The sequence below is a fragment of the Myotis yumanensis genome, unplaced genomic scaffold (assembly GCF_028538775.1).
Source record: "Myotis yumanensis isolate MYYU_CA2020_CCGP unplaced genomic scaffold, mMyoYum1.0.hap1 SCAF_4, whole genome shotgun sequence".
Taxonomy (NCBI): Eukaryota; Metazoa; Chordata; class Mammalia; order Chiroptera; family Vespertilionidae; genus Myotis; species Myotis yumanensis.
In genome coordinates, this window is record NW_027223755.1 from 43219880 (window position 1) to 43232905 (window position 13026).

The following is a 13026-nucleotide window of genomic DNA, read 5'->3' on the forward strand; positions in this document are numbered from 1 at the left end:
GCGACCCCTTTGGGGGTCGAATGACCCTTTCACAGGGGTCGCCTAAGACTATCGGAAAACACATATATAGTTACATATTGTTTTTGTGATTAATCGCTATGCTTTAATTATGTTCAATTTGTAACAATGAAATTGGGGGTCACCACAACATGAGGAACTGTATTAAAGGGTCGCGGCATTAGGAAGGTTGAGAACCATTGCTCTAGACTCTATGCTCCTGAACTTATGGTCAACTAACACTTGAGTTCCTTGGTTTATGATTTCTTCCTCCATTTTCAAAGTCTGCAAGTGGCTGGTTGAGTCTCTCATATTGCATCACTCTGACACCAACTCTCCTGCCTCCCTCTTTCACCTATAAGGGTCTTGTGATTAAATTGAGCCCACCTGGATAATTTGGGCTATACCTCCGTCTCAAAGACAGCTGGATAGCATACTTAATTCCATCTGTAACCTTAATTCCTCCTTGCTATATAATATAGCATAGGAATTAGGACATAGAAGGCTTTTGGGTGTGTGTGTTATTCTTCCTATTACAGTACCTATAGTCTCTACCTTGCTTTTTTTCACTTAACATAACTTTGAGATGACTCTGTATCTGTATATAGAGATTTGCCTCATTCTTTTTAATGGCTGCTTAATGTTCCATTGCCTGGATATACTATAATTTATTCAGTGTATTTACTGTTGGTGGATATTTAGGTTATTTTCCCCTTTTGTTTTTACAAACAGTGCTGCAATAAATATCTTTATATCAAATGTGTCATTTCCCGCATGTAAGCACATCCGTTATGGAATAAATTTATGAAAATTTATAAAAGTGATATTTCTGGGTCAAAGGATAGATGTATTTTTCTATTTAAAAATCTTTTTTCTTTTTTTCTTCTTATTGAGGTAATTTGCACACCTTACAGTTCATTCATTTTTAAAGCATGTCATTCATCCGTTTTTTAGTACTAGTATATTCAGAGTTGGTATATAATCATCACCACAATCAATTTAAAAACATCACCACAGAAAGATGTAAAAATAGGGGAAGGGACATACGTGAACTCACTGTATCTTTCACTCAATTTTTTTTTTTTTGTAGAGCTACTAGTAAAACTGTTCCCCCAAAAGTCTTAATTCAAAAAATTGCAACTAATTTTGCCTTTCTCTTGGCCCTATCTTCAGAGTTATAGCCTACTTAAAATAGAATTAATGTCACAGATAATTTGAGTCATCTTAAAGTCTATAGATATATACAGTTGTGGGTATAAGGTAGCAATTTCATCCATTAACAGGGCAAGGAGAACTTTTTACTTACATTTTTTTTAGTTTCTGGAGTCATGGTATTTTATTAGTAGTATATAGGTATCCTTATAAAAAATTTGACTGCAGTGTGTTTAATAGTTGAATGGTACTGTGGGCCAGTATATACCATTAACTAACATTTACTTTTTTTCTGGTAACATGCATAATTACCTTTTTTGTGAGGCTTCTAGTGTATCTCTAAAACTTCATTGTTGACATCCACATCAGTCACATATTTTATCTTGAGAATATACTATGATTAAATTATTTTTCCATTGTTGGACATGTCTGTTATAGCCAATAATTAATGTGCCTTCTAAAAATGCCTAACTTAAATATTTAAAATACGATGGCCATGTATTTTCATCTAAAAGTCTCTGATTCTATTATATATGCAAAATAGGGCCTAGTGTTTTGGGTAGGAAATTGCTTGGGGGATAGTGGGTGCTGCAGCCTAATTCTCTCCTTTATTCTGTAGTCCCACATACAGAGTGGTTGCTGAGTCCCATGTATGTTATTTTGAAGTTATATGCTCCTCTTTTCTGTAATCAATTTTTACTTTTTCTTAATGTGTATCAGCAGTTTATGATGACTGGCCATTTTTAGTTTTCTAACTGTTGTTAGGCAGAATTAATAAATAACAGAAGACAAAAGGCATCAACTTTGGCAGGCACTTAAATGTTTAAATAAATGAACAAGAATTAGGGAGGTAAGATTATAGATAACTGTTTTCATTGTTTTTCAGCTTTTTCTTATTGCTGTTGTAGGATATGGCATAATTTGGGATAGATCTGAATTCAAGTGTTTTGGTCTCAGTTAACTCATATTTTAATGTTTAATTAAAATAAGCTCTGGTCTGCCAAAAAGTAATTATAGATATGGGGAATTATATATGTTTGTACATGTTAGATAAATCTGTGAATATTAACTCAGGTGTTTACTTAGTCATTCATATAAATGTTGCTGAGACTCATAATCTGAAGGTAAATATGCTTAACTGTGTAATTTAAGGTTCTAAATTGTTAATGTAAATATGGAATGGGGCTTCAGGTGGAGAAAACAATTAAATGTACAAAATTTAGAAGCTTTTAATACAGCTTTGGCTTAACATGTTTTACTTATTTAAGGGGCCTGGAATCCATGTAACATAGTGTGAAAATTCCTGCTTTAAAATATCTGTGTCTTACCTGTTTTTTTTTTTCTTTCTACATACTTTTTCATGCTTCTGAGATTCAGACTACCCTATATGTTTACTAGTTATTACTTACATCATATGTAGCATGTTTATATATTTATATATATTAAATACCTGCCATATCGTACTTGTTCTCATTTTTTAAAATCTCATGTTTTTCTTCGTTGAATTACTTTATTCTCTCTGTCGTGCCCTTTTTTATTAAAATTATTTACCTCATATAAAACAATCTATTCTTTTTCATGGAAATGCTGTTATTTTAGGATCTTGGAGTGAAAATATACTGCAGTATTTTCTGAGAAATAACCAGATCACCACAGAAGATGGTGCCCAGATCACCTGGTATCATGCTGCTAACCATAAGGCACAAATGAATGAGGCACTGAAAAGTAAGTCAGTGCAGTTATTTATATTTACATTGGGTAATAGATGAATCCAACTCTTTAAAAAGTATCTGAGCATATTTGTAGGTACCAGAGACCTTTTATCTTTCTCAAAAGGTCTGGCATCTTCTGCAGTCCCTATTTTGTAAGTATTAACTTCTTTTATTTGGACAGGCACTGCCCACATGATAGAGGCTGATGTCCTCCTTCCAAGTGAGGGATCAGACCATGGCCAGCCGATCATGGCCCATCCTCCTGAAACAAGTAGTGATAATACTCTCCAGGAATGGCTGACTGAAGTCACGAAAAGCAATAAAGGCATCAAGCTGGATTTTAAGAGGTATTTGTACAAATATTCAGTCGTCTGGTTGTTACAGAATAATTATTTTGTGGGGGGGGGGGGGGGGGTTAATAGCCTCTCATATCTGTGCCTGACTAACTAACTTTGTACTTTTATCTAAGTTGAATTGGAATTGCAGACTGATACATTCTAGGAATGGATCTAACACCCACTGAGCTGTTTAAAGTTAATTTTTATAAAGGAATTTATTGTAAGTGACCATTATGATAATACAACGGTAAATTTACAATGCTACCTTTATTAAGAGGTAGTCCAGAAGAGAAGGAATTGAGAGAATTTTGTTGAGGTAGTTAATGCATATTCTACTTGATTTATGTTGTTACATTTATGTATAGGGGATTATTTAGATTTCTTCAATAACTGAAATGTCCCTTAAAAATAGTATTTTGGAGGCATTGATAATGAAGAGCAAGATTAAGTGTCATTTCATAGTAAGTTTTACTTTTCTGGTATTTTGGTAGTGTGAAAATTATAGGTAAAGCCAGAAATATATTGGGTCACCATAGAAGCTCACCCTAAGCACTAAAGCAGCTTCTATGAAAATCTAGAATTTGTGGTAAGCCTACTTCATCTCTGAACAATATTTTTGAATTGAATGATCTCAAGAAATTAATAAAGATTTGGAAATCTGCCTGGCTGGTGTTGCTCAGTGGTTGAGCGTCAACCCATGATCCGGGAGGTCACAGTTTGATTCCTGGTCAGGACACATGCCCAGGTTGTGGGTTTGATCCCCAGTAAGGGGTGTGCAGTAGGCAGCTGATTGATGATTCTCTCTCATCAGTGATGTTTCTATCCCTCTCTGCCTCTCCCTTCCTCCCTCTGGAGAAAAAAATATATATATTTGGAAATCTTATTCATAGAGTTATTAAGAGGACTCTAGTCATTGTTGTGGGGCTAAATATACCAGTAAACCTCCTTATACTGTTGGTGAATTCCAGAGCTATTTGCAGTAAATGGAAAAACTTTTAAGATGGTGAATGTTCCAATTCCATTTCATTGACAAAGAAATTTAGTCCCAGAGCGGTTAAGTGATTTACTCAAGGACAACAGCTGAGCTTGGCAGCTGAGCGAGGACCAGACTTGGGGTTTCCTGGAGCCAGTTCAATATGCCATGAAACAAAGTACTTGATCTTTAATGCCCAGTGACTCGAAGTTTTAGAGCTCCTTGCCTTTTCGTGTGTTTAGTTTTTTGTATGTTTATTATTGCCCCTGGAGTTATTCCCTGTGATGTATTCTTTGGCTCCTTGCCAGTCAGATGAGCTCATTTATTCTTTAAGATACATATATTTATTGATTTCAGAGAGGAAGGGAGAGGGAGAAAGAGACAGAAACTTCTATATTGAGAATCATTGATCACCTGCCTTCTGCACACCCCCTACTGGGGATCAAGCCCACAACCTAGGCATGTGCCCCAACCAGGAATCAGTTCACAGGTTCATGCTCAATCACTGAGCTACACCAGCAGGGCAGCTCATTCATTCTTAAACATTGACAGCTACCACAAAAGGCCAGTAAAAAAAAGACTTTTTGGTAATAACATATTTGAAGGGTGTTGCCCGTCTGACTAGAATTTGCACTCTGAAGCAAAACTCTTCACCTTCTCAGTAAGAGAAGCTGAATGACCTTTTAGTCAAAATTTACTAGCTCTTGTTTTGTACATTGAAGTTAACTTGTTCAGTAATAATAATAACTAAGTAATATATGATGATTTAAAATTTTTATTTGGAGTAGCAAACTTCCCTGTGTTTTAGCAAAAATTATTTCCCCTTAGAATATAATTTTAAATGAGTTATTGTAATTTTAAGTATGATTTTAATTATGTCACCCCTAATTTCTAAATGAGTTTAATAGAAAAATAGGATGTGATACTCAGAAGTTTGACATACAAGTAACTTTTTAGGAAAAAGAATCTATTCTATAAAAACGAAGTTTAAATTTTTTTCTAGGGATTTAGAAAAGTACTAAGCAAAGAGAAATTTTAGATAGTATTCTGATCAGGACTTCCCTCTTCAAATTGTCAGTGTGGCAAACCTTTAGGCAGTCCTTTATGGGAAACTTAATACTAATACATGTAAGAACTGAGAATGTAATTAGAATTACATGGAATTTATAGTTTAACTAGAGGCCTGATGCATGAAATTCATGCATGGGAAGGGTCCCTAGGCCTGGCCAGTGATCAGGGCCAATCTGTGGGGTACTGGCAGGGCGATTGGGGCCCCCTCTGGCACCTGCCTTGTCTGGCCTGGCGCCACCCACTCGCTGGCCCCACCCCCTACCGGTCAGGGCCTGTGAGCTGGGGGCAGCTCCTGCATTGAGCATCTGTCCCCTGGTGGTCAGTGTGCATCATAGCGACTGGTCATTCCACTGTTCGGTCGATTTGCATATTAGGGTTTTATTATATAGGATTGAGAGGGATGTGTCATTATACAGGATTTACAATATTGGGTCTTCCAGGCTTTTCCTCCACATATACTCCTTTAGGATTATCTTGTCAAGTTCTAGAAAAATAAGAACTATAATAACAAAAGTGTTATTTCCTTTAGTAAGGTTTTATGTTTTACTTAATGTAGGTTTTGTTTTTCATATTTAAGTGTTTGGTAAGGGAGAGTATCATTACTTTTTGTATTAGTAGTCTATATTAGTGGTAACTAAAATATTTACATATAAAATAGAATATGCATATTAAATTCTTGCTTCATTGTGTTTTGTGTCATAGTTTCTTATTGCCACAGTGCTTTACATGTAGTATATGCTGATGGAATTTCACTTATATATGCTGAAGGAATTTTAATTTTGGGGAGAAAATTCTGTTTGACACTAGATATTGTCAGATGGAAAACCAATGTTAAACAGCCCTATGTCAGCTTACTAAATTGAGGAAGCCTAAAAAGTTCCCCCAACCTCTGCAAACACCAGATTTCTTAAGAAATCAGAATCCTTTCCAGAAAAGAGTTTCAGGGTTTCCCCCCCTGCTGCACCCAGGAGAAGCAGAACCCCATAGGACTTGCAGACATGCAAGCTTTGGAATCACAGGTATAAGGTGCTTGCTACCAAAAATGGGGGAATTTGTAGGAAGTACAGTGTCAGATGATCAGAATTGTTGTTTTAACATGGTATTGATACCCTTCAAGGCAGAGTGCATTTGAGACAGAGAAATACAGAATCTGCATTAGAATTTGCAGTGTTAGAGTTTATTAATCCGCTAAGATCTAGGGCCTCCAATAAAAAAAAGAATGAAATCTTACCATTTGAGACAGCATGGATGGACCTAGAGGGTATTATGCTAAGTGAAATAAGTCAGACAGAGAAATACAAATGCCATATGATTTCACTTGCATGTGTAGTCTAAAGAACAATATAAATGAACAACAAAACAGAAGCAGACTCATAGGTATAGAGAATAGACTAATGGTTGCCAGAGGGGAAGGGTATTGGGGAACTGGTGAAAAGGTGAAGGGATTGAGAAGTGCATATTGGTAGTTACAGAATAGTCATGGAGATGTAAAGTACAGCATAGGAAATATGGTCAATAATATTGTAATAACTATGTATATGCCAGGTGGGTACTGAAAATATCAGAGGGAACACTGTAAAGTATATGATTATATAGCTACTATGCTGTACACCTAGAAACTAATACAAAATAATCCTGAATGTTAATTGTAATTGAAAAATATTTTTAAATTAAAACAATATATATATATATAAAATAAAATCTAGGCCCTCCATTCCAGGGGCAGAAGAGTGGGGAAAAAGAGCTTACCACATGGGAGCAGAGTGAAAGGCTAGCGGCTGGTCTCCTCTGGTTTTAATGCACAGTATCCTTGCTCACTAATAAACGTGACCCAAGAAATAATGGGATTATCAGTTTCTCTTCTTAAAATAGAGGGCCCAAAAGGAGTGGAGTGAAAAGCGGTAGAAGCATAAGCAGAAGGATGCCAGTCCCTTAGGAAGAAAGATGGAAATGTGGAGAGGGGATGCTGAATGTTTTTCCCCCCAACATCCATCTCTCAAGTTCTTAGCCTCCCATCACAGTAGTCACTAAAAGCTAATTTTCTTAGAAATCAACATAGGCCGTAAAGGGTCTGAAATGGTTCAGCATTGTAAGTAGTATAGTTTCCAGTAAAGTGTGTGTATACATTTTTCAAGAGGAAAAATTATGTGGTCTGATTAAAACCTTATTGTTTCAAAATCTCTAGGTCTATCGGTCATTGACAACAAACTGTGTTTTCAGTCTGGCAGCTGTAGAGCCAGCCATGATGCTCTTGGAAAATGTGAAGAAGCATCTGAAGCGTCCTGTGTGGATTAACGCTGATATTCTTCCCGGCCCCAATGGAAACAGCAGAGTAGTGGATGCAAAACCTTTTATAGACACTGTGACTTCCTTCTTTCCAGATGTGACCTTTTCCCTGGGTTGGACAACAGGATGGCATCCTGAGAAAGTTAATGAAGGTAATAATTTTTAAAAATGTATTTTTTGGTGGTCAAATTAAAATATACTCCAGCCCAACCAGTGTGGATCTGTGGTTGAGCGTTGACCTATGATCCAGGAGGTCACGGTTCGATTCCCCGTCAGGGCACATGCCTCGGTTGCGGGTTCGATCCTCAGTGGGGGGTGTGCAGGAGGGAGACGATCAATGGTTCTCTCTCATCATTGATGTTACTATTTCTCTCTCCCTCTCCCTTCATCTATGAAATCAATAAAAAAAAATTTTTAAAATATAAATACTGAAAATACAAAAATACCTTCAATACAAAACCAAAAACACATTCCTCAAAATCTAAGAGCCTAATGGAGAGAAAGGTCTGGCCCTAAAGATATGTGTATGATTCTTCTATTATTTCAGTAGACACTTCACTCACTGGTGACATTCTGTCACCAGCTTCCATGGGAAATATTTATTGGCAAGGTCTAGAATAATGAAAGCTGCCTCTGTACATACTTTAAACAAATCCTAAGTTGGTCTCTTTGAACTTGTAAAACATTCTATAGTCTTTTTTTTTCTTTTTACTGTGGAGCAAGCTCCCATTGTTAGATGAAAGATTAAAAAAAAATGGTTTTAAGAGCTTTCCATGTGATTTGAGGCCAGAAGTAGGGGGAGTGTGAGTGCTGCTGCCTAGACATTGGAAGGGGCTCCCATGCAGGGTGCTGGGGCCTTGGTCCCCTCCTGCTCTCTTTGGCTGGACAAGGTGTGGGAGGCCATGTACTTCTTTCTCCTCTAGGCTCGATCCCTTCTTTCCTTCACATATTTCTACAGAAGGACCTGATATTTTCAGCTTCTCTTTTCTGGCTGAAACTTACTACACTATTTGAATTCATCTTTCTATTTCTTCATACATCCCTAGGTAGTAATTTCCAGGTAAACAGCCAGTAAGCAATCAGATACTATGGATACCTGTCCATGCGGTTAAAATGATGAACTAAGAAGGTATTTAGAACCTATGGAGATGTGAGCTTTTATCCTGTGTTTAGGGCATTCATTTTTTACTTTTTTACTATTACTGTTTTTATTTTTATTAAATATATCAGGGTGACATTGGTTAATAGGAACATAGAGATTTCAAGTGTACATTTCTGTGATACAAGATCTATATATTTCACTGTGTGCCCACCACCCAAAGTATTATTGTTTTAGATAGAAAGTTTTTTAGTCTAGCATGAGATTTTTTTTTTTTTAAACATATTTTATTGATTTTTTACAGAGAGGAAGGGAGAGAGATAGAGAGTTAGAAACATCGATGAGAGAGAAACATCGATCAGTTGCCCAGGTACATGCCCTTGACCGGAATCGAACCCGGGACCCTTCAGTCGGCAGGCCGATGCTCTATCCACTGAGCCAAACCGGTTTCGGCGAGATTTGAATAACTACTATCTAGTGACATTTAGGTTATAATCCCTTGGACCAATAATTGTTATGATTGAGAGAAAAAATAATATGTTTTAACTTAATTCTAGTTCAACTTTCTAATCATTCAAATTTTTATTAATTTCATTAAAAATTGTACCATATAATTTAAAGTGTTTAAAGAAGGTAAACCAGAAATGATTTAGTATCTTGCTTACTAATTCTGAACTCCTTTTAGTCACTGTTTAACTCAGGCTTTAACCTCAGGCTTGAATTGAGTTAAACCATATCTGGGTCTATAAGTCATATTGGTGTTGAATTATTTAAGGCTGCTTTCCCCTACTGGCCTCTTGTCATTACCAACGTGTGTTTTATCCTCCCTTGCTTCTTATGCCACAAATTTTATAAAGAGATTTTATGTTTTTGTTAATGGAAGTATAGCTTCTGTTAGCAATAATGTTAAGTGTAGCTTCTATTAGCAATTTTTCTAATTAAAGATGTATATATTTTTTTCAGATTCAAAAGGAAAGCAGACATTTCCCTTCTTTCATGAGAAATTTAACTGCTAACCTAACATATTCACATAGGCTTTCTGTAAAATGCTCTTTTACTGACCAATGCTTTTTTACAACCTGCTTTTGATAGATTCTGGGTTATTTTAGAAATATAATTTTTTTTTCTAAAGTTTTTATAAACAGGTGTGATTTTTACAATGTCTTAACATGATTGAAAGCACATATATAAAAGTCTACCACTATGTCTATTTTAGGTAAAATGTATTAGAAATCTGGACTAGCCAAAAGCTTAAAAAATGAAGTTAAATGTCACCCTGATAAATTAAAGGGTAATAAGTAAATAAATAAACAAATAAATAAAATTTAAAAATTTCAAGTTAATTATTATTTAGCTAACCAACACCTAGTAGCCATCTTTCTCTCAGAAAAGAAAATGTAATTAACATAAATGGAAGATCTTAGTCTATAGGGAATATTAATGATGAGGAAGTGCCTAAAAGTCTTAGAATCTTTAAAGTAACTACTGTGTCAAAATTTGCTTTTTTTGCACTTGAAATATTAGTAAGTTATTTTTTTTCATTTATTGATTTTAGAGACAGAAGAAGGGGGAGAGAAGGAAGAATATTTTTATTGTTCCACTTATTTATACATTCATTGATCGATGCTTATATGTCCATAACTAGGGATCAAACCCGCAACCAGAATGATATGTATCCAATTGAGCTACCCAGCCAAGGCATTTTTTTCCTCAGATTTGCTGTAGATTACTTGTGGCATGATTTTAGATTTAACTTTCATCTACATTTTCCACCCAAAATATTTTCTTGCACTAAGTGATATTTTAATTCTATTTGTATTCAAATGAAAATTTGCATGAATTACCTGTGAATTTACATATGTAATTTAGTTTTTATTTAATTGACTTTAGTATTCTAGTAGAAAAGTTAGATTTCTTTCTTTTGATTTCAGGTTATAGTTGGACAATGGTGAAAGAGATGGAATGCATATGCAATGAACTAAGTCAGCCTGTAACTTTTCCTGTCAGAGCAGCATTAGTCAGACAGTCTTGTTCTCAGTTTCTTTGGCTGTTAAAGAAATCAAAAAGGTATGTGTAAGTTTAACAGCATAGAGTGTGCATGTGAGTGTGTGTGAAAGACAGAGACAAAGGATGGAAACTAATTATATCAAGACGGTGAGTGTAGGAGAGGATATGAACACTGATTCTGTAAGCATAGAGACTCCCTCACCAGAGTGAAGCTTCTTAATGAACCTTAACATTGTCTCTTCCTCACAGTTTTTGCACATAGTAGGTGCCCAGTAAGTGTCACTTTTTTCATTGCTATACATTGATAAAGTTTTAAGCAGATAAAATAGTTACCCTCTGAATTCTATAATAATTTCAGAAGTCTATTCCATGAAAACTTTTTTTTTCATCTTCACCCAAGGATATTTTTAATTGATTTTTTGAGAGAGAGGGAGACAGAGAGAGAGAGAAAGAGAAAATGAGAAACGTTGATGTAAAAGAGAACAATTGGCTGCCTCTACGAACCCTGACCAAGAATTGAACCCACAACCCTTTTGGCTTACGGAAGGACACTCCAGCCAACTGGGCCACCCGGCTGAGTTCTTTGTCTTTGAGGCTTAGTAATTTTACTAGGCTGTGTCTCCATAAGGACCATTCTGTATCTTATGGAGACACAGGCATGTGGACTTCTTTTCACTATGTAGATTCAAATGTTATTTTCTGAAATATTTCTGTGAATTATATTTTTATATATTTGTACTTTTGCATTTGTAACACTATGATTTCTCTTTTAGGGACTCCTATTATGAATATGTAAATCTCCTTTGCTTGTCTTTGTTATCTATTATTTTCTCTCTAGTCTCTCCTTTTATTTGCATTTTATTTTACTTGATTTTATAATTTGTCTTTTCTGTCCCTTACTGTATTTTCAATAATGTCTTTTCTTCCTTGTATACCTTTAGATTTAATATTGTTTTTGTAATGGTATTAATTTTCCACTTCTTTCCTAAGATCTGCCAGTTAATGTTTTACCACCTCCTTTCTGTTGTCTTGCATTTGAGCTCATATCTCTGCTTTATGCTCTTTCTTCAAAGAGGTAATTGCATCATTTAAAAAATGTTTGGTTGTGGTTTTCATCTGCTTTGTGGTATTCTTTTTGTTCATTTGTTTGATCTGTTTCAGCTATCTGATAGTTGTTTAAAGATGAGATATTTATTATTCCATCTGCCATTTATTTTTTCTTATATTTTGTTGTACTCTCTTGTATAAAACCTCTGCCAAATTATTTTGATTATTCTACTTTAACGAAAGTGAGGTCTTCTAGATCAGCTGCTTGTCCAAAGTTCATATTTGAGAGGAACCAGGACTGTGGTTCTTATGACCCTGAGAGTCTCATGTGTGAGTTTGTTTAACCTTTAACTTCTCCCCAGTCAGTGCTGATAGGTGGTTGTAGTTTAAGTAAAATCTTTCATCTATTTCTTAAATTTAAAATGTTGGGTTTCCACAGCAGTAGCCTTGTTCCCTATGGCATTCCTGTGTAAAGTCTTTCCTTGTCTCCACTGCTTCTCGGGACCAAAGCTGATCCAGGAAAGCTCTGCAAAGTGTTTAGGTGGAAAGTGCTCCTCATCTGTGAGTGGCTTTTGTAGGCTTCCTCTGTAAACTGCTACATGGACGAACTCCATCTCCTTGTATACCCGTCTGGCCTTAATGTATTGCTACTGGAATCCTTTTTTACCTGTTTTGTAATTTTCAGTTTCAGCTCTTTCTTAATTTCATTGAATATCAAGTTTCTGTTTTCATTCTTCTGTTCTTTTTGCTGCTTTTGGGTGATTCTTAGGAGAAAAGGGAAGCAGGGCTGACTTTAGGCTGCCATGTTCAAATAGGATGTTCCTACTATCCCATTTCTTTCATTATCTCTTGCCTCAATTTTCTCATCTTCCACTTCTTGTGTAGCCAGTCACTCTCCTGAAATTTCTCATTTGAAGATCACACTTTGTTCAAGCCAAATTCTTTACCACTGCAGCACTTAATTAAGTACTGCTGGTCACCCGCTTCGGTCTGAAACTTCCTTGTCTTTCACCTCATGGCATTGCATTAAGTGGGTTCTTCTGTGTCTGGCTAGTTCTTTGTTGTTGTTGTTGTTGATGATGATTTCTTTTTCTCCATCTTTAATTTTGCATTTCTCTTGACTCCATCTCTTTTAGAGTTTTCTTGTTTTAAATATGAAAGGTGAAATAATAAAGCTTTAATGGAATATAGCACTAGAAACTATCTTCACAACATTGGGCAAGGGGAAGAATTCTTAAACAAGATACAAAAATCACTAGCCATAAGGGATATGTTTGAGTAATTTGAATACATGAAAATTCAGAAATTCTTTCTATCAAATGATACCATGAAGAGCATGAACAG

At 35.6% G+C, this 13026-nt stretch overlaps 1 protein-coding gene across 2 annotated transcripts in view; it reads left to right on the forward strand.

The window, feature by feature from the left end:
• Nucleotides 1-13026, forward strand: part of FAM151B (family with sequence similarity 151 member B) — a 29780-nt gene that overhangs the window by 3708 nt on the left and 13046 nt on the right. For both annotated transcript variants that reach the window (XM_070412260.1, XM_070412259.1), the window contains exons 2-5: nt 2749-2874; nt 3043-3208; nt 7464-7681; nt 10560-10695. In XM_070412260.1, coding sequence (XP_070268361.1) covers nt 2749-2874; nt 3043-3208; nt 7464-7681; nt 10560-10695 — 646 coding nt within the window. The remainder of the gene's footprint in view (nt 1-2748; nt 2875-3042; nt 3209-7463; nt 7682-10559; nt 10696-13026) is intronic.